Raw genomic sequence first — 26443 nt, 5'->3', positions numbered from 1 at the left:
ACGATATTCATAGGTTCATTAGGAATCTGTTTCCAATGCTCAGAAACAGTCTTCATACTTGCTAACACTGAAAGCTTCTTTCTGATTACAAAAATAATATTGCTTATTATAGAAATTTTAGAAAAAAAGCAAAATATAAAAAAGAAAAAAAAAATCCCATACGATCGCATATCCAGAGGAAATCACTGTTAACCTTTTGGAAACTTTACAAGCATTTTTGCTTGTTTTGTTTTTGTTGGGATTTTTTGCATTCATATCACTTTTGAAACAAAATTGGGATCATACAGTCTTCGCAACTTTGTATTCTGTCATCATACTGTGAGCATTTTCCAAAGTCATCAAATATTCTTCACAAATATAATTTTAACGACTGCATAGTACTCTACCAAGAGTACATACCACGATTACTGAGCATTTAGGTTATCCACCTAGTATAAATAGCACTGCCATGAACATCCTAGCCTAGTGCCATAAGTATATATGCCTGCATCTCTACTTCCTTAGGATCCATTCCTCTCAGTAAAATTACAAGGTCAACAAATTGATTTTTTTTTCTTTTTTTTGCGAGACAGAGTCTCGCTCTGTTGCCCAGGCTGGAGTGCAGTGGCATGATCTCAGCTCACTGCAACCTCCATCTCCCAGATTCAAGGGATTCTCCTGCCTCTGCCTCCCGAGTAGCTGGGATCATAGACACGCACCACCATGCCCGGCTAATTTTTGTACGTTTAGTAGAGACGGGTTTTTGCCGCATTGGCCAGGCTGGTCTGGAACTCCTGACCTCAAGTGATCCACCTGCCTTGGCCTCCCAAAGTGCTGGGATTACAGGCGTGAGCCACCGCACCTGGCCAACAAATTGATACTTTTAGAGCATCTTGACATACATTGCCATATTAATTTCCAGAAAGACCCAACAAACCCATTGATTTTCCTGAGCCAAGTGAGAGCTGAAGTTTTGAAAGAGCTGGAGTATTAGAATGCAGGACAGTGGTCCCGTCTCTCCTTCTCTTCCCTGGTCTTAAAAGTTAACTGTTCAGCAAAAGAAGGGACAGGATTCCAAGTCAAAAGGTACGGGTCTACAGCCTAGCACCTAGTGCCGAGGTCTGACTGGCTTTGGGAACCTGAAGCCAGCCTTGGTTCTCCTCATCTGTAAAATGGGTATAGTGTGATTAGGTCTGCTCTGCTGACTACCCCAAGCAGTGTCCACGCTCGCTGAAAACGTGTTTGAGAAAGTTCGATGCCTTGTGTTAAAGGGCACTATTGTTATCCTTCCTGAAGGAATTTAGTAGGTCTGAGGGCCCAGGAGGACCCAGCAGTGTCTTCCAGAGGTCAGAAACAGCATTGGAAGCTCCAAGACAGGAATGGCAGGCTCGGAACGGGGAGACTGGGCCTAGGGCCACCCTGAGGGTGCTGAGTGGATCTGGGCCGACGGAGAGCAAAGACATTCCTGGTAAATGTCCCTCTGTTTCAAGGCTGCCAGCCCCTCTTTTCTAGGGCTCTGACTGGATATCTGGTCTTTGGGAAAACCAGAAATCAAATTAATTCAAAGGATGCGAAAAGCCAACGGCTACAAAGACCCCAGGAACCAGCAGCTCTGAGCCTTTATTCCAGTCTGCTGTAAGCCTGTCCTGAATTTTCAAAACTCTCCCATTGGAAATGCAACTAGTGCTCCCAGCCTGGTCTCTCCAGCCCTAGGGCCGATGAAAAGGAGACCGACCGAGGTGCCTCCCTGAAGACGGACGACCCAAGCTTCCCTCCTCACTCCCCACACCGCTATCGACCTGGCAAACGTCCTTTCCCACTTCTTCAGGCTCGCCTAACACCATGGCCTAAGGGGACTCCACTGACGTTCCCAGTGCCAGCAGACAGAACTGCGCAGACCCCGCGGGACGCCATCCTCCATCACCATCATCGCCGGCTGCCCTCCACCCCCAGCCCATTCCACAGGCAGAGGTGCATCTCCGGCCTCCAGACCCGCACAACAGGTGGCGTCTGCCCGTCCTCCCCAACCACGCCTCCCTGGCCCTCCACCTGCGCCCCAGTCCTTCAGCTGCGCCCGGCCGGGGAGCCTACCTTTGAGGTTCTGGTGGTGGCCCCGCGGCGCGCGGCTCGGGTTTCCTCGGGGCAGCGAGGGGATACTGGAGAAGTTGTTACCCATGGCATCCGGCCCCAGGGGGTTCGGCGCTCGCTGGTGGGGGCGAGGCCGGGCAGGAGCGGAGGTGCGGTGTGCGAGTGTGCGCGCGCGGGTGCGCGCCGCCGGGGGAGGGCCCTGCTGGGGCTGCGGCCGGGGGCGGGCGGGCCTCTTCTCTGCTTCCTTTCTCGGGACTTCGCGGTCCTTGGCGGGTCCCGCCCGCCGCGGGTGTCCTGGCGCGAGCGGGGCTACCTGCCTCCCATGCCCCGTGGCGGAAGCGGGGGCCACAAGCAGGGCCCTGGGCCGGGGCTGGGGCCGCCCGGGGCTCCCCGCTTGCTCCCCGGGACGCTCGGGTTCCGGCTGGGGGTGGGCGGCGCGGCGGCTCCGGCGCGCTCCCCCCGGGCCATAGAGTCAGGGCCCCCGGCGTGGGCGTTCGGCGGCTCCGAGGCAGGCTCGGTCACCGCCCCGCGGGGACGGCCGCGGCGGCGATGTGCTTGGCTCCCTCCCGCCCGCGGGTCTGCATGGAGCCGGGCTCGGCGGAGCGCGGGGCGTGCTGGGTGCTCCCGACGAGGCTGGTGTCCCCCGACCGCCGCGGTCCCGCCCGCGCCGGGTCCCTCCTGCGACCGCCGCCCCCGCCCCCCGCCCCGGCAGTCGCCAGGATTCCCTCGCTCCGGTTGTTATGGTGACAGCTGCGCCGGTGAATGAGCGTCTTAGTGACACGCGCGCGCCCGCTAGGCCAGATGTGACCCCGGGGCGCGCCGCGTTCCCGCAGCCGCAAGCTCTCGGCGGCGCGGGTCCGGGTAAGACATCAGGCGAGGATGGTGGCCTTCGGGGCTGGCCTTATTCCCAGCATGGAACCATGGAGCTTGCACTTGAAAACAAGGGGAGCAGGGCCGCGAGAACGCCGAGCTCCCCGGATGCGGGTGCGGGCGAGCCAGCGCTCATGTTCGGTTTCCCTAGCTCCAGGTACCAGGCCTGGCGCAGAGTGGAGAGCCCAGGGAAACATGTAAATGGACGAGCGGATGCTTGGATAAAGTAATTGAGATTAGGACCCTGGCACTTGACCCTCCGTTCTCAGCCAGGGTAGGGGCGCTAGGCAAGGGTTCAGAGCCGGAACCCCGAGCAGTCTCACTGATGCATAGGTGCCACTGAGGGCCTTTAAATGCCTACGAACCAGACCCACAAGCCTGGAGCTCTGGCCAAGCTGAGGGAACAGATCTCCGGGACAGCATCAGAAGACCACCAGCTCTGAACTGAGTGGTTCTATTAGCTATAACAAGGTGGGAGAGAGGAGCCTATGCAACCTATGGCAGTCAAAGAAGGCTTCCTGGAGGAAGGGGGTTTCAGCAAGTGCCCTACTCATGTGGCTATTGCCTTCCTGTAGATCAGCACTGCACCAAGAAGCCTGCAGGAAGCGAAACGGAAGCCATTCTTCTCCTACCTGGACCTGGGGCATCTCTCCTGGTCTATCAGGGATGGAAGACGTTCCAAGGTTCCCCCCAGGGAATCAGCCTTCCTGCTCCTCTGAGTCATCTCTAGCTCCCTGATCTGGCTTCAGCAACTCTGATCCAGAGTCCAGTGAAGACATGGGTGGGCAGGGGGACATCTCATGTATCCTTTTCTATAATAGAAGGTTCTTCCCGCAAGTCTCCATTTGGCGGCTCCTCATTATCTAGGCACAATTCGAGTCCTGACATTCCCTGACTGTCCCAACTAAAGGACCCCTCCACTCTCAGTCACTTTCCACGATATTCCATTTTATTTTCTTCGTAGCTATTATATGTAATTTGCTTACGAGTAGCCTTTCGTCGTTTATCTTCTGCCTCCCCGCTAGAACATAAGCTCTGTGAGGGGAGAGCACAGGTCAGTCATGTTCACCAGAGTGTCCTTACCCCCTGGGGGAGTGCCTGGCACGTGACAGATTCTCAGAAAATAATTGTGGAATGCATGCTTCCCACTGCGGGCCAGGAGACTCCACTGAGATCCTTGGGAGCAGAGCCTCCTGAACCACCCTTTATTTTCCTCTCCTGCTCTCCTCGCCCCATCCCCATTCCAGGCATCACACCCTTAAATGTCTGGGACTCCAGGCAAGCTAGAAATATCTGTGACAGCCGCTCTCTCTCTGGAATCTGGAGGGAAAGACAGCTCCGACCCCGGCCTCCAGCCTCCCAGATGCCCAGGATCACGTGTGCAGGCAGCTGCAGATGGCCACAGCAGGTCAGAGATGGCTGTCTTATTTATGGGCAGTATCTTCCCAAGGCTCACTCCCAGCTAATGACTCATGCATCAGAAATCCACAGGCTCTGAATGGCAACACACTCACACATGCGCTCACATACCACTACACTATCACACACTCACACCTATACAAGCACACACACTTACATTTCCCCTGAAATCTGCTGGAATGAAGTCACTGTGAGAGGCAGCTAGGATCAGGCCTTTCACAAATTAGAACAAATAGGAGGACTCTGCATAGTTGAGACTCATTCTGCTGGAGTGTGTGCGAAGTACAAGGGCCTTGCAAGGATTTACAGATGGTAGCTCCGGGTAAGTCCGGTGTGGGCAGGGGAATGGGGGAGGGGATGAGGCCCCAAAGGCAGAGCATAGCGGGGATGTCTCGAACTCCTGACCTCAGGTGATCCACCCGCCTCAGACTCCGAAAGTACTGGGATTACAGGCATGAGCTACCTCGCCTGACAAGGGGATGTCACAGGCCCCACATGGCCTAGACCTGGGGCTATGGGCAAAGCAGGGGAGAGAGGAAGGTCAAAGGGAAGGAGGGAAGTGAGGGCCAGAGGTTTGTGCTCATCTGAGTCCAGAGGCAGCCCAGGTTCTGCAGCTCAGGGCAGCGTGATCCCAGGGAGTCCCAAAGGAAGGTGAGAGGCATCAGGGACAAAGGCAGGGAACTAAGGGTTGAGGAGCTGATGGGAGTATCAGTGGGGCTGGGATAGGATGAGGTAGCCAAGGCATCCCTGGCGCAAAATTGAAGGAGGCACCCACTGTCAAGGTCATGCAGATACCAACCTTGCACTTACACGAGCCTGGGAATGAGGGCCTCTTACATTTCATGCACTAGGCTCCTCTCTACCCTCACCCTAGTCCTTCAGGGAGCTCTGTACTGGAAGAGGGGACACCACTGTTAGTGTCAACTAGGTCTCTGGCCAGGAAGGGACCTAGAGGAGGTTGGTGTGGCTGCATAGGATTCAGAGAAGTTGAGCGCGGCCCTTCTGAAGAGTCCTGTGCCCCAGCAACTTTTCCTTGGCAGGGACTTAGGGTAGACCCAACTCAGAGGGTCGAAGAAGGCCAGCAGTCTCCTTATTCCCAGACCTGGGGCAGAACCCGGAGGCCTTCCTGCCATCCTTCCCCAAGGCAGCTGCTGGGAAACATGGGGGTGGGAGTTGGGGTGGCTGGGTGGTAGCTCTGATCCAGAGGACCCTTCCCAGACCCATCCTGGAAAGGAAGAGGAAGAAGGAAACTGCCAGGGAGACTGGGGCTGATGAAGTCTCTGTTTTGATGGCTTCAGGGGAAACTATTAATACCCACAAGGTGGTGCTCCAGCACCAGTCACAGTGGCAACACCTACACACCCAGCAGTGCGGATTCTGTGAGCAGTGCCTGAGGGGGTGGGTGTCAGTGCATACGTGTGCACTTTCGCGAAAACCTGTGTCCTTGTATGTGCATGCGTCGGTGTTCTGAGTGCACACACAGGCACGCAGGAGAGGGAGGCCGCGGGCAGGGACATGGGGAAGCTTCCTTCAACAGCAGCTCCACTCCCACCTTCCCCACCTTCCCTTCCTTCCCTGTTGCTCTCTTCTTGCTGATTTCTTTCTTTTGAGACAGAGTCTTGCCCAGTGGGAGTGCAGTGGCACAATCTCAGCTCACTGCAGTCTTGCAACCTTCACCTTCCGGGTTCAAGCAGTTCTCCAGCCTCAGCTTCCCAAGTAGCTGGGACTACAGGCACACACCACCATGTCCAGCTAATTTTTGTATTTGTAATTGAGACAAGGTTTCACCGTGTTGGCCAGGCTGGTCCCTAACTCTTGACCTCAAGTGATCCACCTGCCTCAGCCTCCCCAAGTGCTGGGATTACAGTAGTGAGCCACTGCGCCTGGCCCTTGCTGGTTTCTTTTACTGTCTACCCACTTCCCACCCCTTCTCATCTTTCTCCCTGCCCTTCCTTCTCTGCTTTTTCCCACCCTGGTCACTTTCTCTCCTTGCAGTCTCTGCTCTTCCCACCCTGGCTGTCTGCTCCTGCCTGGTTTACCTCTCTCTACCTATCTTCCTCTTTCTCTCTCTCCATAGCTTCCAGATCAGTTCAAGTCTTGGAGTCACCGTGTTGATAAAATAATATTTTGACTGAGAGTCTTTTTTTGACTGAGAGTATTTGACTGAGAGTCTTACTTCCTTCCCTGAGCCTCTGGATGCTGAGTTCAGAACCAGCCAGAGGGATGACCCTTCCTCAGGCAGACAAGAGTGGGGTGCCTCTAGGCCAAGCTGGACTCCCCTGAATTGGGATCACCCTCGTCAATGGCATGACACCTCGCTCCATGCAGAGAAACTAACCTTAAAATGGGAAACAGCCACAACTATCCCTGGCTACGACAAGTAGCACCCTCCCATTCCCAAAGTCCCAGCCCATTGTGTTGGTTTGGGTTTTGTTTATTTGTTTGTTTGAGACAGAGTCTAACTCTGTCGCTCAGGCTGGAGTGCAGTGGCATGAGCTCAGCTTATTGCAACCTCCCCTCCTGGGTTCAAGCAATTCTCGTGCCTCAGCCTCCTGAGTAGCTGGGATTACAGGTGTGTGCCAGCACGGCCAGCTAATTTTTTGTATTTTTAGAAGAGACAGGATTTTACCATGTTGGCCAGGCTGGTCTTGAACTCCTGACCTCAACTGATCTGCCCGCCTCGGCCTCCCAAAGTGCTGGGATTACAGTCGTGAGCCACCACGCTCCGCCTGGTTTTGGTGTTTAGAGCTGAGGGTCTCACTCTGTCACCCAGGCTGGAATGCAGTAGCGTGATCATAGCTCACTGCTACCTCGACCTCCTGGGCTCAAACGATGCTCCCACCTCAATCTCTTGAGTAACTGAGACTACAGGCACGCACCACCATGCATGCCTATTTATTTATTTATGTTTTTTAAAAGATGAGATCTCAGTTTGTTGCTCAGGCTGGTATTGAACTCCTGGCTTCAGGTCCCTACTAGGCCTCCTAAAGGGATTATAGGCATGTGCCACCGTGTCCACCCAGCCACCAGCCCATGGTTAATCAGGCTATCAGAAAAGCTGTTGGGGGAGGGGGTGGTGTCCTGCCTGAACTTCAGGGGGTGGCTGGACAAGTTGGAGGGGTAGATCCCTGAGTGCCTGTGCCTGGTACTTAGTGCATACTCAATAATTAGTTATTAAATAAATGAATGAATAAAGGAATGGATGGATTAACCTGTCGGGCCCTCCCTCTGAAGGATGGAAGCCTGTGCTGCCCATTTTAGCATGGAATGGGCTCTGTGCCATCTTCTTCCCAGGTATTTTTGGGATTCAGCTTCACTCATTGCCCAGTGATCATTTATTGAGCACTACCTGCATCCCTGGCGCTGAGTGAGGTGCAGCTTCCTTGCTACCACCGTGGGGCAGCCTGTCCTCTGCTTTTTGTACACTCCAATCCCAGTTCCCCACCTCCCAGGCCCAGGTTCAGAGCTGAACATGCAGCAGGTCTGACCACATAGCTGGACTGGGCAGGTCGCTCTGAGCGCCAAACCTTTTTGATCATACACCCCTAGCAGTAATAAATTTTTAAAGCGTGTACACCAATATATGTATATTTCTTTATTTATAATTTCTATATATGCACTACTGTATTCATATTGTCTATATTATGAAACATAGACTAAATAGACTAACGAGATCGTAAAATGGATCATCTTGCCCTCCTCCTGGGGCGCACACACACTCTAGACTAATAATTCTCAAACTTAAACGTGCATCAGAATCATCTATGAGGCCTTGGGGAGAGGGGGAGAAAGTTACTAAAATGCGGACTCCCAGACCTCACCCTGAGAGACTTAGATTGAGTGGAGTCTGATACAGGTCGTTTATTGATTACACATTAGGAAACCGCTCCACATGGTCACATGTTCTAGTTGTGAGGATGGTGCTTGAAGAAGGCCTACAGGCTTTCTTGGGGAAAGCTGGACACCCCACAGGGACCAGGCCAGTGCTGGCTGCCACCCAAGCAGGGCTAACTTATTGGAAGAGGTGACTGTGCAGGGAGGTAGCAGGGATGAATCCCAGCCCCTTCCTCTGCTCCACAGACAGACTTGCTCTCTGGGAGGTGGTCCCTGAATCCAGGATCAATTGTGAGGTCTTCATAGACTCCCAAACTCTTATTTTGGAGCCCAACCCCGTCAGGCCAAATGTACTAAAATATACCACATTCCACATTAAACATAATTTTCTTGCAGTAAACATTTTGAAATGATTCTTACAAATTTGGCTTTTGGAATCACCGGACAACAAGGGACTAACTGAATTTACAACTGGTTTTATTTCTAAGCAATCATGCATGTGTTGGATGTCTTGCCAACTGAGAAAAAAACTATGTTTGTCTTCAAATATAATGAAATGTTTATGAGTACTACATTTAGCAATTAATGACATTGATACAACAAAAGCATTTACAAAAGCATTTAAGTGAACATTTATTAATTTTGGTTTGAAGTTTTCCTTTCATAATTTGAGGACAGTAATTTTTTTTTTCTGGTCTCAAGCAGATGCTTTAAAAGTTCATAGGCTTAAGTACCCATAGCACCCATGGAAAAAATCCAGACCTGAGGCCAAGCACTCCCGAGATTGTATCTGAAAGGACGGAAGGAGGTTCCTCCATGAAGCAGAAAGGAAAATGCCCAATGTTGGCCGGGCACAGTGACTCACGCCTGTAATTCCAGCACTTTGGGAAACCAAGGCGGGCGGGTCACCTGAGGTCAGGAGTTTGAGACCAGCCTGGCCAACATGGTGAAACCCTGTCTCTACTAAAAATACGAAAAATTAGCCAGGTGTGGTGGCTCATGCCTGTAGTCCCAGCTACTTGGGAGGCTGAAGCAAGAGAATCACTTGAACCCCAGAGGTGGAGGTTGCAGTGAGCTGAGATTGCACCACTGCACACCAGACTGGGCAACACAGCAAGACTCCATCTCAAAAAAAAAAAAAAAAAAGGAAAAAATAATGCCCAGTGTTGTAAAGAGGACAGTGTGTCTCCATCTGAGAAACTTGTGTACTGACTTCAAAGTCCAGCATCAATTGATCTATCCCAGGGCCACTTGCTCAAATAATTGTAACAGGTGACATTTATGAAGCACTTATTCATATGTCCCAGGCCTTGGTCTAAGCACTTCAGATGCATTAGTTCATTTAATTCCAGAAACAACCCTGTGAGATAGGTACTAATTTTGTTCTTGTTATTATTACTATTATTATTCCTATTTTACAAATAAAAATCCCGAGGCTTGGGGAAGTTAAGTCACTTGCCTAGGAGCTGATGGGGGAGGCATGGAGGCACAGCTTAGGACAGCCTGAGTCCTGATTCCCTTGATACTGTGCATGCACCAGGGTGGAATTCCTTCACGTCCCCAGCCTGAGGGAGACACCTATGGCAGAGGAGGCCTCCTCACTGAGCTCCTGAACCAGCCCCTCCTGCTCGAGGACACCTAAGATGCCTGGTGGCTTCAGCTCAGCTTTCTGGAAGTTAGCCAGGGAGCACACAGCTACTGATGAACACAAAACAGAGTAAAAAAACAACAAAATCAAAGAAAGATGCTTGAAATGGCTGCAGTACCCCCAGCATCCTCTTTTCTCCCACAGATGTTTTAAATGGCCTTTACTTGGCAGGCAGACTCTTCCAAGAATGTTACAAAGACCAGAGAATCATAAAGGAAAAGTATCATAAATATGACCACATAAAAATGTAACACTCCTTCATGGCCAAAGTTGAAAGACAAATAGGAGGCATCTCTCCAAGAAGCCAGCAGCATTAAATCACACCAAATGCCTTTAGCGTGAGACCCAGGACAGCGAGCAGACTTTTCTCCACTTGCTGCTGGCAGTGTGACATCTCCCTTTCACGCACCCTTCCCCAGAGCAGTCCCAGGCACACCCAAGGGCAGCTCTCTTCCCAGGAAGGTTTCTCTCAGTGGAAAGAGCAGACCTGCTGTGTGTCCCGCCTCTCCCTTCCTCTCACCCCAGTTCCTCCCTCCAGCCACCACTAGGTGACACTAGAACTCCATTAGAATCCCCTTTGTCTCTGACAAAAGTTTTTGGGGAGCCCTCAAGCCATTCAAAACACCTTAAAAATGTTTACCAAGGCCAGGCGCGGTGGCTCACACCTGTAATCCCAGCACTCTGGGAGGCCGAGGTGGGTGGATCACCTGAGGTTGGGAGTTTGAGACCAGCCTGACCAACATGGAGAAACTCCCGTCTCTACTAAAAATACAAAATTAGTGGGGCGTGGTGGCACATGCCGCCATGCATGCCACCAAGTAACTGGGTGGTGCATCCCATCTACTTGTGAGGCTGAAGCAAGAGAATCGCTTGAACCCAGGAGGTGGAGGTTGCAGTGAGCCAAGATCGTGCCATTGCACTCCAACCTGGGCAACAAGAGCGAAACTCCATCTCAAAAAAAAAAAAAAGTTTACGAGGCCAGATGCAGTGGCTCATGCCTGTAATCTCAGAACTTTGGGAGGCTGAGGTGGGCAGATTGCTTGAGCCCAGGAGTTCAAGTCCAGCCTGGGCAACATAGTGAGAACTCATTTTTACCAAAGAAACAAAAATTAGCCAGGCATGGTGGTGTGCACCTGTAGACCCAGCTACTCAGGAGGCTGAGGTGGGAGGATCACCTGAGCCTGGGGAGATTGAGACAGCAACCAGCAGTGATCGCGCCACTGCACTCCAGCCTAGGTGAGTGAGACCCTGTCTCAAAACCAAAAATAAATAAATACATGTTTACGGATTGCTCTTTTCCTCTTTCAAAATGAAAAGAGTTTTGCTGGGAAAACATATACCCTTATAGTTTCCATCAGCTACTTCATGGTAAAGAAAATATATCATTGAGGAAACTGGCCCCGTCTTCAATCACTGGGATGCTCCTCTCTGAGTATGTGCCCTTCACTGAGGCCACTTTTCACCTTTCATCCTGAGATGGGGTCTCTGGCAGCAGAGGAGCTCTCCCTGTCATGGTGACCGTAGGACAGAAGGCCAAAGCTCCCTGCAGAGACTCTCCCAGGACTGAGGCCAAGGGTCCCCAAACTTCAGCTGAGTCACAGTCCTCCAGAGCGCCCCTACTCACACCAGGATGCCCCCTCTGACTGTGGCCAGTTACCCAGTACCGGCGTCTGCACGAGCCCAGCCCCTGGCACTCTGCAGATGTCTAGGGAACATCTGTCACTACATGGCCAGAGCTTGAGGGTGTGTGGTCAACAACAGAGGTGCTTCCTAGCCTGGCCCTCTGTGTACCCGATCACCCTCAGAGCTGAAACTATCCAGGTGCCCTCTTCCCCCAAAGCAGCCTGCCTGTCTTTGCCCCTAGGTCTCTGCATTTGGCCCAACATGTAGTGTCACATGCGATGGTCGCAGGATCTCCTAGCCAGAGCACCAGCCCCGCTCTTCATGGTCTTGGAGCATCATTTCTGTTTGGGCAGAAAATCTACCTTTATAGTTTCTTAGTCATGTAAGAGAGGGAAGAGAAAATAACATTCTAAAATTCAGGCTTATTTGTCGCTTCTTAGAGAAACAGGAGTAAAAAATGTATTGTAGTCGGGTACCGTGGCTCATGCCTGCAATCCCAACACTTTGGGAGGCCGAGGAGGGAGGATCACTTGAACCCAGGAGCCTGAGGCTACAGTGAGCCATGATCGTGCCACTGCATCCAACCTGGGCAACAGAGTGAGACCCTGTCTCAAAAAGAAAAAATTTAAAAAGTATTATCAACCAGGAAAACAGTTCCATGTTCTGTTCCTCAGTCAGAAACAATGTTAAGATTTAAACCTGATTATTTTGTTTTACGTCAATAATAATATTTTATTATTATTATTATTTGAGATGGAATCTCGCTCTGTAGCACCCAGGCTGGAGTGCAGTGGCTGGATCTCGGCTTACTGCAACCCCCGCCTGCTGGGTTCAGGGGATTCTCTTGTCTCAGCCTCCTGAGCAGCTGGGATTACAGGCACACACCGCCATGCCCAGCTAATTTTTTTGTATTTTTAGTAGAGACAGGGTTTCACCATGTTGGCTAGGCTGGTCTCGAACTCCTGACCTCAGGTAATCCATCCACCTCGGCCTCCCAAAGTGCTGGGATTACAGGTATAAGCCACCACACCTGGCCTGCTTCATTCTTCTAATGGCTGCATGGATCCCATTTTATGACTGTGTCATATTTTATTTAAACAGTCCCCTGTTGATGAAATTTAGATTGTTTCCAGTTTGGTTGTCATTAAAAGAGCTATAATGAACATTCTTGTTTGTTTATAGTGGCTACTTCTGCAAAGCTACCCACGGGATGAATTCAGACTTTGTAATTACTAAGTCAAAGGGCATGTGTTTTTAAATTTTTGCTTTAAATGTATTGCCAAACTGCTCCACAAAAAACCTACCAATTTGTACTCCAACCATACATGTATGCAAGTAGCTATTTCCTTAAGCCTCATCAACACTGGGAATGATCAATCTTTCAGTTGCTAACAACTTGGAAATTTTTAAAGGCACCTGGTGGTTTCATTTCTTATTGAATTATGAATGAGGATTAGAATTTTTCCAGAATGTTTGGTCACTTTTTTCTCTCTCTCTCTTTTTTTTTTTTTTTTTTTTTTCTTCAAATAGCCTGTTCAAATCCTTTACCCATTTTTCTTAGGATTGTTCATCTTTTGTATTGATTTATATGAGCCTTCCACAAATTAAGGAAAAGAGGCTTATGTGTGGCAAATATCCTTCTTTCAGTTTGTTATTTTTATTTTGTTTATTGGTATGTTTGCCCATAGAAGCTTCTAATTTTTATGGCTCTTACTTTGTCCATCTTCTCCTCTACAGCTACTAAATTCTGGGGTCGGTTCCCAAAGGCCTTCCTTAGCCTCTGATTATCAATAAATTCACATACATTTTCCTGTAGAATTTTTATGATTTTAATTTTTATGTTGAATCTTTGAACCATGTGAAAATTATTTTGGTATGAAGCATGAAGTAGAAATTGCTCCCGAATGGCTAGCCAGTTGTTCCAGTGCCATCTGTTAGAAGGCCCCATTTCATTTCCAGCCTCTCTCCACCCTCAGGGCTACACGGCTCTGTGGAGTCCCCAGAGTGGGACCCACAGAAGTGCCACGTTGCTTTCCCCGGGTCTGCCAGGACCCCTCAAAGGCCTGTGTCCTCAGGGAAGCAGAGAATCGGGCCACCGAGAGACAGAAAAGGCACCGCACTCTGCTAGACACACAAAACAATAGTCTCCCAGTCCTGAGAAGCGGACTTGTCAGGATATTCAATGTTGAATGCCTTCCCTGTGAAGGAAAAAGAAGAGAAAGAACCGTCAGGGGAGGGCATACTCACCATATACAAAGTAGGAAGATGGCCACACCCATATTTATAAAAACACACATGCATACACACACCAAATATGTACACATGCACTACACACATACACATACATGTGTACACACATGCATACACAAGTACATAGACACATCTCTCACACATCACATACAATGAGTTTCTCCAATAGGGGGCATCCAGTCCTAAACAGCCCTGTCAATAATAGGAACTCCAAGAATGATGAAGCCAGTGTTTCTCAAACAATATCCAGACTACTTTGCAAAGATCAAAGAAAATCTGGAGGACCCCCAAGAATACATCTGCAAGACTCCAATTTGAAAATAAAACAAAATAACATGAAGAAAGAACCAAAGATTTATTCTATAAATATCTTCCAATTGCAAATTAACACATATTTATAACTGTTTTTTTTTAAGATGTAAATCATTATTTAAAAAGAAAAATGTGGCCGGGCGCGGTGGCTCAAGCCTGTAATCCCAGCACTTTGGGAGGCCGAGGCGGGCGGATCACGAGGTCAGGAGATCGAGACCATCCTGGCTGACACGGTGAAACCCCGTCTCTACTAAGAAATACAAAAAACTAGCCGGGCGAGGTGGCGGGCGCCTGTAGTCCCAGCTACTGGGGAGGCTGAGGCAGGAGAATGGCGTGAACCCGGGAGGCGGAGCTTGCAGTGAGCTGAGATCCGGCCACTGCACTCCAGCCTGGGCGGCAGAGCGAGACTCCGTCTCAAAAAAAAAGAAAAATGTAATTTTTTTTTTTAGTCTCTTTTTGTCACCCAGGCTGGAGAGCAGTGGCATGATCTGGGTGGGCTCACTGTAGCCTCCACCTCCTGGGTTCAAGCAATTCTCGTGCCTCAGTCTCAAGAGAGGCAATTCTCATGCCTCAGCCTTCCAAGTAGCTGGGATTACAGGCATGCACCACCACCCCCAGCTAATTTTTTGTATTTTTAGTAGAGATGGGGTTTTGCCATGTTGGCCACGCTGGTCTCAAACTCCTGAGCTCAGGCAATCTGCCTGCCTCAGCCTCCCAAAGTGCTGAGATTACAGGCGTGAGTCACCGCACCAGGCCAGATCTGCAATTTAATATCTTTCCCTATGTGTGAGTAAAAGAAGCCTTTCTCCATGTATTGCTCCCTCTATTTCTCCCCCTACTCGTTCAGCAGGGCCAGGCTCCAGGCAACAAAATGGGATTCTCCTTTTTGCCTTGTCCTTTTATCTTTTTATGTTTTTCCAATTAAAATATTTTATGATTTTTACTAGAAATAGTTAAAAATCATTATTACGGGCCGGGCGCGGTGGCTCACGCCTGTAATCCCTGCACTTTGGGAGGCCGAGGCGGGCGGATCACGAGGTCAGGAGATCGAGACCATCCTGGCTAACACGGTGAAACCCCGTCTCTACTAAAATACAAAAAATTAGCTGGGCGCGGTGGCGGGCGCCTGTAGTCCCAGCTACTCGGGAGGCTGAGGCAGGAGAATGGCGCGAACCTGGGAGGCGGAGCTTGCAGTGAGCCGAGATGGTGCCACTGCACTCCAGCCTGGGCGACAGAGTGAAGACTCCGCCTCAAAAAAAAAAAAAAAATCATTATTATGATTATAATAATGATTTATTATGTCTACTATTATAAAAGTAGACAATTTAGAAAATGGAGATTAAAAAAAAAATTAAGCCATCCCCTCTCTTTGACAGATAATATCCCTTTTGTAGTGGGCTTCTTTCTGGCCTGTTTCTTTGCTGAAGTATTTCCTGTAAATACCTGGCAAGGGCCAGCCCCACTGCAGTCACTCAGCACCTGTTGCTCTGCAGGGCTCCAGGGACCCAAGTTGACCTGGTAGCTCTGTATTCTCTCTCAAAGGCTGGAGCTGTGAAAAGGTTGGCCCGGAGTCTTTGACCCAGTTTTCTTCAAAGTGTTCTTCCAGAAGCATTGTCTATTCTTTTCTGGAGACTCCCAAGGTTAGAGTGGCTGGGGACCCTCAGGACACTCTATCCCTCCCTGAGACTAGAATGGAATTGAGGGGTGCTCATGACCCTCGCAGCCCAGTTCGCTCTCCGTCTGCTCCGCACCAGCCCTGCTGGTTCAGGGTCATGAAGTCTGGCCTTGGGCCAGAACAGTCCACTTTTCTGGTCAGCAGCCCGGTGGGGACTAAGGCTGAAAAGCACAGACGGAGGATCCCAGCTTCCTCCCTGACTCTGTCCCCACCAGGGTATGTGAGCTCCGACAGCCCCTCTGGGGCTGTACCCACCTGAAGAGGTAGTGGTGATTGTCCTCCTGGCTTGAAGGGTTTCTCACCCCTGCCCCGCCCTCTCCTTCACTCAGAGTCAGACTCACAGGACCACTGGTGGCTCTCCCCATCTTCTCCAGTGCCTCCTCGTTTCCCTCACACAGGGAAATCTGTCTCATAGGACCCAGAGTAACATACAAATATGGAAAATAAAAAAACTAAGTGGCTGGGCTCAGTGACTCATGCCTGTAATCCCAACACTTTGGAAGGCCAAGGCGGGAGAATCACCTGAGGTCAGGAGTTCAAGACCAGCCTGACCAACATGGCGAAACCCCCGTCTCTACTAAAGATACAAAAATTGGCTGGGCGTGGTGGTGGGTGCCTGTAATCCCAGCTACTTGGAAGCTGAGGCAGTAGAATCACTTGAACCTGGGAGGCAGAGGCTGCAGTGAACCAAGATCCTACCACTGCACTCCAGCCTAGGTGACAGAACAACACTCTGTCTCAAAAAAATAATAAGAAGAAGTAAGACCCAGGTTTCTGGCTGTCTTCATCAGAAGTACAGACCACACAGATGGTCATGAAACTTGCAAGACTTATTTGAGATGATCTGACTTAAAATATGGGCTAAGTAACCTTTACAAAATTCATTTTGCAGGTTTCAGGAGTCCCTCAAACATCTGGGCTGTCATCCTTCAGAGAGGCTGGAACTGAGACACAAGGAGAGACCTAGTGACCTCGGAGAGTTAGGAGAAACAGTGATTTCAAATGCATGTCCGTCACACGTCACACGGAAGAAGGGCGGGGGGAAAGCCATGCAGGTGTGGGCGTGGCACTTGAGCAGCCTCTCCCATGGGCACCCAGTGGTTAATGCACATGGTTAGCACGTCTCCAAGGGAGGCCATCCCTTTCCGCTATCCCTTTCATGGCAAATGCTGGAACATGGTTGAAGACTCCTCTCAAGGGTCTCCTCTTCCAGGAAGCCTTCAGGCAAGAATAGGTGCCCCTTCTGGCTCCTGCTAGCCTGAAAGCCAATATGAAATCTCTCTGGGCTGAGCTGAGTCGTCATATTTTGTTGTTGTTGTTGCTGTTGTTTTACTTCGTCTCTGAGACAAGTTCAAAGTCATGCTTTTCATCAAGACCAGAAAATATACTTTGGCTCCATCGGCATCTTTGCCTCACCACACCCAGAATTTGCCTGTGCCCCAAAGGAAGCCCCGACAGCTGTTAAGCCTGAGCATCCAGACCCTAAAGCAAAGAGAAATGGGCCGGGAGGAATGGAGTGACAGGGCGGGGCCCATTTGCCTAGAGGTGCTTTGGGCTGGCTGGTCACAGAGGGTGACTCATTCCCCCAGAGAGGACGGGAGTGGCACCAGGGGACCATTGGGTTGGGGAGGGGAGCCTTTGTGGAGAGAGCCTGTCCCTGCCTTAAGTGCCTGCTGGACCCCGGGAGTCTGGGCTGGGGCCTGGACACTGCTTCCTCCTTGACCCCTCAGGCCCTTGGAAGCCGAGAGAGACCCTCTTACAGATCCCAGGCTCATCCCCAGTGCAGCAGACACAAGGAAGGTGGCCAGAGCTTCACTGAGCCCACCCGACGGCTGCCCACCCACCCAGGCTGGAGTCATGGATAAATTCCGCATGCTCTTCCAGCACTTCCAGTCAAGCTCAGAGTCAGTGATGAATGGCATCTGCCTGCTGCTGGCTGTGGTCACCGTCAAGCTGTACTCCTCCTTTGACTTCAACTGTCCCTGCCTGGCGCGCTACAATGCACTCTACGGCCTGGGTCTGCTGCTCGCGCCCCCGCTCGCCCTGTTTCTCTGCGGCCTCCTCGCCAACCGGCAGTCTGTGGTGATGGTCGAGGAGTGGCGCCGGCCCGCAGGGCACCGGAGGAAGGACCCAGGCATCATCAGGTGCGGTCCCACACCACTCAGTGACCCATGGGCTTTACCAGGGGCTCCCCAGCCACCCACAGGCACTGCCAAGTGCACCCCCAAACCCCAACTATCCTCATTATCAGGGGATTCTCCACCCACCCTATAGGTACTGCCAGGTGCACCCTCTCCTTTCCCCAACTAGGAATTATCGGCTCACAGAGACCCACTTGCCAGTTTCCACTCTGGAAACATGTTTCTGTTTCTATCATTTGTCACCTTTCCATGGCCAGTGCTGTAAACATAGGAATGACACAGAATTCTCAATTACCCAGGACACTCTAGGGGCTGCGGGAAAACTTCCTCTTTGCCCTCTGAAGTTCTGCTGAAAATCAACTGGCAAAAGGCAGATTAATAAGAGAAAAGGCATACAAATTTTTTTGATTATCATTTTATGTGCCACAGAAGACTTCAGAATAAAGACCTAAAGATACAGGGGAAATGGTCCATTTGTATGCTTAGGTTCAACAAGGTCTGGATAGCCATGCAGAAATAGAACTGGATTTAAAAAAGGGATGAACTAATGCTATAGACGGAGTGGGGAAACTCAGCAAGGGCATCTAGGTTCTTCCTGGCCTCTCTATACAGCGTTCCTTTCTCCCAGACACGGGCAGGACCCCCTCTAGAAGGGAGTCTTATGACCTACAGTGAAACTAGGTAGGTCAGATCGTTTCTTTACGGCCAGTTTTTAGACAGAAAGGCGGGGGGAAGTTAGAGTCATATTTTTAGGTTTTATGGTGACAGCTTTGGAGAAAAGGGGTTCTGGTTTCTATGACCCACCTTGGGGAAGAGGGATTCTAGTTTCTATAGCTAGCCTTGGGGGAGAATAAGGAGCCAGAGATTGGGTGGGGGGAATGGGCGTGGTGGCTCACGCCTGTAATCCCAGCACTTTGGGAGGCTGAGGCCGGCGGATCACCTGAAGTCGGGACTAGCCTGGCCAACATGGTGAAACCTCGTCTCTACTAAACATACAAAAATTAGCCAGGCATGGTGGCACACGCCTGTAATCCCAGCTACTCGGGAGGCTGAGGCAGGAGAATCATTTGAATCCGGGAGGCGGAGGCTGCAGTGAGCCGAAATCACGCCACTGCACTCCAGTCTGGGCGACAGTGCAAGACTCCTTCTCAAAAAAAAAAAAAAAAAGAGAGATTGGGTTGGGGGAAGGGGAAGGGGAGCAGGTGAGGGGACAGGAGAAGGTTAAAAAAACTTTTGCTTCTGAGGTCTTCATTTTGGGGTATCATTTTCTGAGCTCCAATACCACATCTCCACATCTGTCACACTGGCCACGGAATATAATTCACCACATGCTTGAAGGGCCATCCCATGACATGCATAGCAGTTTTTTGCATGTAGTGAGAGGCAATGATTGGCTTAAAGGCTGTGTTCCCTCTCTTGTAAGCTCCCTAGAGTGAGGACCCTACCTACTGCACACCGTGTCCTCAGAGCCCAGCACATGCATGGCACTCTGTAGCAAAGTCCGCTGGAGTTGAGTAATTCATTGTATACCATGCAGGGCCAAGCTCTGTGCTAAGTGCTTTGAGTGCATGGCCTCTCTGAATTCTACCTGAGTTCTCAGGCTGCACTTTTATTGGACCCATTTTTAAGGATGGAAACTTGAGGCACAGAGAAGTTAAGTAACTGTACCAAGCTCCCACAGCCAGGAAGTGGCACTGCTCAGATTCAAACCCAGGTTGACTGAACAGGCCAAGTTGGAACAGCTGCCTTTCCTGTTTTGGGACAAATCTCTAAGTGCTCTAGATGTGCAGGCAGTGACGGAAGGGGCTAGGTGGGCTTTCACTCACTCACCATCTCCTCCTCTCCCCTATTCTCTGATATGGATGGTAGAGGTGTTGTCAAACATATCTAATGTAACTTCATAACGAGTCCCCAGTTGCATCTTCTGACCACATTGCCCCCCATAGAAAATGCTAAAGCCAAGGCCAGGCATGGTGGCTCACGCCTGTAATCCCAGCACTTTGGGAGGTCAAGGCAAGTGGATCACCGGAGGTCAGAAGTTCGAGACCAGTCTGGCCAACATGGCAAAATTCCGTCTCTGCTAAAAACTACAAAAAATTAGCTGGGCGTGGTGGTGTGCACCTGTGGTCCCAGCTACTCAGGAGGATGAGGAAGGAGAATCGCTTGAACCCGGGAGCCGAGATCGTGCCACTGCACTCCAGCCTGTGCGACAGAGCAAGACTCCCTCTCAAAAAAGAAAAAAAGAAAAGAAAATGCTAAAGCTACCACTGCCTAGAACATATTTACAGTTCACACTGGATAGGTCACACACGCACATGCCTGGCATACACCATTGGATGTTTTGTGTACAGTCCAATTCAGAAACAACATTTGCATCCAGTGCACCTGCGCGCAGCCTCTGTTCCATGTTCTCAGGGATCACATCTGCCTGCAATTCAGCTGTGCAAGGGTGGTCACAGGCACTGGGTGTGTCCCTGGCCTTTTCCTCTGGGGTCCAGTGGGCACAGCTCCAATGGACTCCTGTCCTGTGGCCAACACTCAGTCGAAGTCACTGCAGGCAGGGGCAGAGCTGACCAGGAAAGGCGCCAGAGGCCGGTCAGAGGGTGGGCTCCTGGGATGCTTTGTGGGTGGGGGTGTTAGAGGTGCTGCTTTTGGAGGGTTACTGGGCAGGGCTGTCTTAGCTTAGGCTCTCCTCCAAAAGCAGGCTCTGGAAGGAATGTGATAATGAGTGGGCAACTGGGGCTCAATCCTTCAGGGGACCCCCTAAGGGCATACATAGAACACATCTCAGAATTGTCCCACTGAGGATTTAAGAAGCTGGGATATTGATCCACAAGGCCCCAGCCCTCTGGGGTTGAAGGTTGATTTGGGGGTTAACTTTTCAGTGCTTCCAGCCTACCCCTCTCTGGAGCAAAAAAATCCTCCAAAGCCCCAGGGGCAGAACAATGCAGGTGCTCGAGGTAGGAGGCCCTCGGGCCCTCCCTGTGAATAGAACCAGACACGGCAACCACAGATGCCTCTGGCATGGGCAGGGCACCAGCAGTGTCTGTTGCAAGACCTAGAGCAGGAGGAATGCCAACTCCTCAATGCTCCAGTCCTGGGGATCCCAGGGGCCCCAGCCTTCCTTCTTCCCTGCGTCTGTCGCTGAGACCTCTACACTGAGAGCTGCAGTCTGATGTAACCCGGCCTGGGACTTCCCAGCAGTCCATCCTTGCATCTCCCCTGCTGCAGCTGACTTCCAGCTGCTCCCTGTGACCCCCCTCCTTCCTCTGCTCCCAGGTACATGTGCTCCTCTGTGCTGCAGAGGGCGCTGGCCGCCCCCCTGGTCTGGATCCTGCTGGCCCTCCTTGATGGGAAGTGCTTCGTGTGTGCCTTCAGCAACTCTGTGGACCCTGAGAAGTTTCTGGACTTTGCCAACATGACCCCCAGCCAGGTACAGTTCTTCCTGGCCAAGGTTCCCTGCAAAGAGGATGAGCTGGTCAGGAATAGCCCTGCTCGGAAGGCAGTGTCTCGCTACCTGCGGTGCCTGTCACAGGTAACTGGGGTGATCCTCCCCTGGCTCTTGCACCCTCACCAATCCCCCGCATTGGTTCTGGAGTGGGGTGGGGGGTGGTGAGGAGGAGCAGATGATGGGCTCAGTCCATTCCCAGGAGGCAGGGAAGCGCTGGAGACCACTGCTCTGCCTTGCCTGCGCCCACTGCACACCTTCTTCCCACCCGTGAGAAATAATACTAATCTCCACTTATTGGGCATTTATGTGCCAGGCACTGCAGTGAGCATTTTATATGTATTATTTCATTTCATTTGTGGAACAACCATTATCCTCCCATTCTCCAGGTGAGGAAGCAGGCTCTGAGAGTTTAGTTCGTAAGGCCAAAGTCACACAGCTTATAAGAGGCAGAGCAGGGATCCGAAGGAGTGTCATCATTCCTCTTAATCACCTTCCAACAATGTAGGCTCTCTCCAGATGCCGGTCTTCCCAAAAGGCACCAACTCTATTATCTTGGGGGACAAACCCCAGCTCTGCCCCCAGCCTAGACTCCAGATTCCACCTATAGATAATAAAGACACAGCCCCTGCCCCTTGGGGAGGCTGACAGGCTCATGGGCTGGCCAGCAGTGCAATGGAGGGAGGACCTGGGTGCAGGATGCACTTGATTCTGGCTCAGACTGTAACCTTGGCCATGGGACTACCCCTCTGGACCTCAGTTTCTCATGCAAAATACAGAGGAGCTTGGTCTCCTCCATCTTGATGGTCCCTGCAGGCTTCAACACTCTAGGCTTTTCCTAGTTCGGTGGAAAGAGCATGGAATTTGCAGTGAGACCAGGGTTTGAATCCTTACTAGCTGTAAGTTATCAGTCATGTACAGTTTATCAAGTTGTTTGCTTTTCTGCTCTCGTGTATAAAATACTCACCTTAAATCTAGTGATGTTGGGGGGAGTCTAGTGAAATGCCAAATGAGAGAGCTTTGTAAATTGTGGAAATCACTTCTGTAAATGATAAGGATTCAAATATGTCCCTGTGGTTTAAAGATGTGACTTCCCTGCTCCAGGTCCACACAACTGCCCCAGGTCTCAAGCTGGCCCTTAAAGAGACTATGGCTTTGGAAGGTAGAGAGGAGGGAGAGGAGTCTGCCAGGTGTGGGCTCCAGCTTGTGGGCTCCAGCTTTAGAAAACTACTTCAGTTTGTCCTCACTCCTGGCTGGGAACACTGTCCCCTGTTCCTATTGTGTGTCACTGTCATTCAGCCTTCAGTCTCCGCCCTCCAGGTCAGGTTGGGTGTCCCTCCTCTGGACTCCCTCTCTATGACACGTACCCAGTCATCGCCTATTTAATCGTCTATTTCCTCCACTAAGGTAAGAGCTCTGTGAGAGCAATGACTGAGCCCCCACTTCCTAGCATAGTGCCTCCCACCAAGTATAACACAGTGGATGCCTAGATGGGAAGACAGACAGATAAGCACACACAAGGATGACAAAGGACTGGATAAAAAGATGAGGGGGGCCGGGCATGGTGGCTCACACCTGTAATCCCAGACTTTGGGAGGCCGAGGCGGGTGGATCACATGAGGTCAGAAGTTTGAGACCAGCCTGGTCAACATGGTGAAACCTCGTCTCTACTAAAAATACAAAAATCTGTTGGGCGTGGTGGTGCACGTCTGTAATCCCAGCTACTTGGGAGGCTGAGGCAGGAGAATGGCTTGAACCCAGGAGGCGCAGTTTCCAGTGAGCTGAATCGCACCATTGCACTCCAGCCTGGGCAACAGAGCCAGACTCCATCTCAAAAAATAAAAATAAATTTTAAAAAAGATGAGAGGACGGATGATGGATGGTTGGATAGGGGGTGGATGAGTAGATAGATCAAGGGAAGAAAGGAGGAGCATATGGGAGCATGAATGAATGGGAAAAGAGATGGATGGATGATGGACAGATGGAAGGATAGTTAGGAGCTTGACTGGATGGGAAGATGACAGATTTACAGTAAGACAAGAGGATGGATGATTGGATGGGTGGAGAGATGGTTGAATGGGTGGATGGATACAAGGATGAGAGAATGAATGGAAGGGAGAATAGATGCATGGATGAAGGATGGTTGGCAGGACGGATGACTGAATAGGAAAGTGCATAGATTGGAGGAAGGATGGATGGGAAATGTAAAAGGAGGGACTTTGGAATACCTTTGCCACACTATACAGGACAATTCCTCAAGTAGCAGATGCTCTAAGAGTTAATTCACTTTACAAGGCCACAGGGATACAAAAGAGGACATGTAATCTGATGATCACACAGTTTTCTTTGTGTTCGTTCTTCTCAATTTATTTCCCATTTCATTCAATACTCTGATCAATGAACTATGATGTTTGGAGTGGTATACTGCAGTTAAATTATCTAAGGAGTATTTGAATCCATTGGAAAATGAAGAATATTATGTAGACATGGTCAAATTAAATTTGCAACATTCACATACGTATTCATAAATACATATGTATAGGATTAGGCCCCACTCACACCTAACCTCGGGCCTTCTTACCTTGCAGGCCATCGGCTGGAGTGTCACCCTGCTGCTGATCATCGCGGCCTTTCTGGCCCGCTGCCTGAGGCCCTGCTTCGACCAGACAGGCTTCCTGCAGCGTAGATACTGGAGCAACTACGTGGACCTGGAGCAGAAGCTCTTCGACGAGACCTGCTGTGAGCATGCGCGGGACTTCGCGCACCGCTGCGTGCTGCACTTCTTCGCCAGCATGCAGAGTGAGCTGCAGGCACGGGGGCTGCACCGGGACAATGCATGCAGGAGCCCCGAGCCCCCCGCAGTGCCTGAGCCCCCAGAAGTCCTGGACAGTGGAAGCGGGAAGGCCCACCTGCGCGCAATCTCCAGCCGGGAGCAGGTGGACCACCTCCTGAGCACCTGGTACTCCCGCAAGCCCCCGCTGGACCTCGCTGCATCCCCCGGGCTCTGTGGGGGTGGCCTTAGCCACCGCGCCCCTACCTTCGCACTGGGCACGAGGCTGTCCCAACACACCGACGTGTAGGGTCCTGGCCAGGCTTGAAGCGGCAGTGTTCGCAGGTGAAATGCCGCTCTGACAAAGGTCTGGAGGCTTTCCAGGCCATGGGGACCCCACAGCAGGCACCCTAACTCTTGTTAGCCTCCTTTTTCAAGTAGCCCAATCTCTGCCTAGTTTCTGGGTGTGGCCTCCAGTGTGCTTCACAAACTTTAATGTGGACTCGGTTCACTGAGGGCCTTGTTAAATACAGGCACAGACTCGGCGTAGCCAGGACCGAGTCTGAGATTGTGCATTTGGAACAAGCTCCCTGGTAATACTGATGTACTTTTGGTCAGTGGACCAAACTTTGAGTAGCAAAAGTCTAAACAGATCTGCCATGGGTTCTGGGTTCTAGAAGTCAATTCTAAATAATAATAATTACCTTAGTCTCTTGCCTGCTTTCATTTGTGTAATTGTCTTTTTTTTTTTTTTTGAGATGAAGTTTTGCTCTGTTGCCCAGGCTGGAGTGCAATGGTGCGATCTCGGGTCACTGCATCCTCTGCTTCCTGGGTTCAAGCGATTCTCCTGCCTCAGTCTCCCGAGTAGCTGGGACTACAGGCATGCGCCACCACACCCAGTTAATTTTGTATTTTTAGTAGAGACAGGGTTTCACCATGTTGGTCAGGCTGGTCTCGAACCCCTGACCTCAAGTGATCTGCCCACCTCGGCCTCCCAAAGTGCTGGGATATATAGTCGTGAGCCACCATGTGCAGGCTGTGTAATTGTTTTTAATTCTCTGGGGTTTCTAGCAGCTTATACCAAGGTTCTCATAGTGAGTTCTAGCAAACTCTGCTAGTTGAGTTCCTTTTGAAACCACTAGTTAGTGCCTCTTGCTGGCTACTACAGATGACTACTTTTATATTTTCCTGTTGAGGGGATTTTTCTGTGTTTGAATGTCAAGGGGCTGACTCTCCCAGCTCCAGCCTTCCCAGGCCCCACCAATTCTAGCCAACCAAGGCCAAGCAGCCCTGCCTGGGTCCTCCTCCTTCAAGATGCCGCTCCTCTCAGCCTTCTGCTCTCCTGCAGCGGGGGCAGGCACTCCTCCTTCACCTTCCACGCACCCTTGCCCCACCGCTAGCCTGAGCCCTGGGCTCAGCAAGGTTCCTTCCTAAGATGACCCCCTCCCCTAGAAATTCCCAGGGGTATCTACTGCTGCCCTTAGCAAGAGGTTGGCACCCTGGTGAGGATTTCCTCAGAGCAAAGTAGGGGTGTGGGGTCTAGCTCAGGGACAAAAACCCCTGAAATGCCGGTGTTAGTTCTGCTGGAAAAACTGCCATTCCAGGCCTGGTTCAGTGGCTCATGCCTGTAATCCCTGCACTTTGGGAAGCCGAGGCGGGTAGATCACCTGAGGTCAGGAGTTTGAGATCAGCCTGGCCAATATGGTGAAACCCTGACTCTACTAAAAATATAAAAATTAGCCGGGCGTGGTGGTGGGCATGTGTAATCCCAGCTACTCAGGAGGCTGAAGCAGGAGAATAGTTTGAACCCAGGAGGCAGAGGTTGCAGTGAGCAGAGGTCACACCGCTGCACTCCAGCCTAGCAACAAGGGCGAAACTCTGTGTCAAAAACCAAAAAAACCAAAACTGCCACTCCATCTCTGGCAGCCCAAACAGGAAGGGTTTGGGGAAGATTTAGCCTTTGCTCTCCTCTGGGCCTCTGCCCCTCCCTGATGACTCATCCAGCCCCCGCTCCCTACCCCCACCCCCAGACACCCTGCGGTCACCTCCATCAGCACAGATGGTGGCCACAGGAAGCAGACCCAGGTTCACCCCATGCTTTTCTACTTCCTCAGCACCCCAGGAAGTGCAGGGGCCCCTGGATGCCCCCCACCCTGGAGCCCTGCCCCCTTCATCAGGCAACTTTTGTGCTCCTGGGCTCTTGACAAGAGGCCTTGTGAGACCAGAAAATCCCTGCAGCTCAGCCTCCTCCCCACCTACAGGCTGTGGTCAGGCCATGCAAATGTCTGAAATAGCGCTGGGTTGGGACCTGGTTTAGGCAAAGCTGTAGCAGTGATAGGGTGCGGAGGAAGGAGGGAAACCTTGGAGGTGGCCCGGTCTGCATGAG

At 51.1% G+C, this 26443-nt stretch overlaps 2 protein-coding genes across 12 annotated transcripts in view; one reads left to right on the top strand and one right to left on the bottom strand.

The window, feature by feature from the left end:
• The window catches only part of NEURL1 (neuralized E3 ubiquitin protein ligase 1), a 99831-nt gene extending 97586 nt beyond the window's left edge, over positions 1-2245 (bottom strand). For all 3 annotated transcript variants that reach the window (XR_013398384.1, XM_077947467.1, XM_001113989.5), the window contains exon 1: positions 2071-2245. Coding sequence is in view for 2 of the 3 variants with exons in the window: in XM_077947467.1 (XP_077803593.1) it covers positions 2071-2160 (90 nt within the window). In the remaining variant the exon portion in view is untranslated. The remainder of the gene's footprint in view (positions 1-2070) is intronic.
• CALHM3 (calcium homeostasis modulator 3) lies at positions 1873-24779 on the top strand. Of its 9 annotated transcripts, none has more exons than XM_077945435.1 (7): positions 1873-2216; positions 3271-3408; positions 3513-4678; positions 5397-5500; positions 16591-17842; positions 21119-21374; positions 23876-24779. In XM_077945435.1, the coding sequence occupies exons 5-7, from the start codon at positions 17556-17558 to the stop codon at positions 24365-24367; spliced, it is 1035 nt and encodes a 344-aa protein (XP_077801561.1). In that variant the 5' UTR covers positions 1873-2216; positions 3271-3408; positions 3513-4678; positions 5397-5500; positions 16591-17555; the 3' UTR covers positions 24368-24779.
• Positions 24780-26443: the final 1664 nt, after the last annotated feature.

This window comes from Macaca mulatta, chromosome 9 (genome assembly GCF_049350105.2).
Source record: "Macaca mulatta isolate MMU2019108-1 chromosome 9, T2T-MMU8v2.0, whole genome shotgun sequence".
NCBI classification, from domain to species: Eukaryota; Metazoa; Chordata; class Mammalia; order Primates; family Cercopithecidae; genus Macaca; species Macaca mulatta.
The sequence above is the reverse complement of the archived record's forward strand: the minus strand, read 5'-3'. Positions and strand labels throughout refer to the sequence as shown.

Excerpts from the sequence above, each read along its gene's own strand:
- CALHM3 (XM_077945435.1), top strand. The coding sequence starts at position 17,556 with ATGGATAAATTCCGCATGCTCTTCCAGCACTTCCAGTCAAGCTCAGAG. Across the intron at positions 17,843-21,118 it reads AAGGACCCAGGCATCATCAG|GTACATGTGCTCCTCTGTGC; the intron begins GTGCGGTCCCAC and ends CTCTGCTCCCAG. Across the intron at positions 21,375-23,875 it reads ACCTGCGGTGCCTGTCACAG|GCCATCGGCTGGAGTGTCAC; the intron begins GTAACTGGGGTG and ends CTTACCTTGCAG.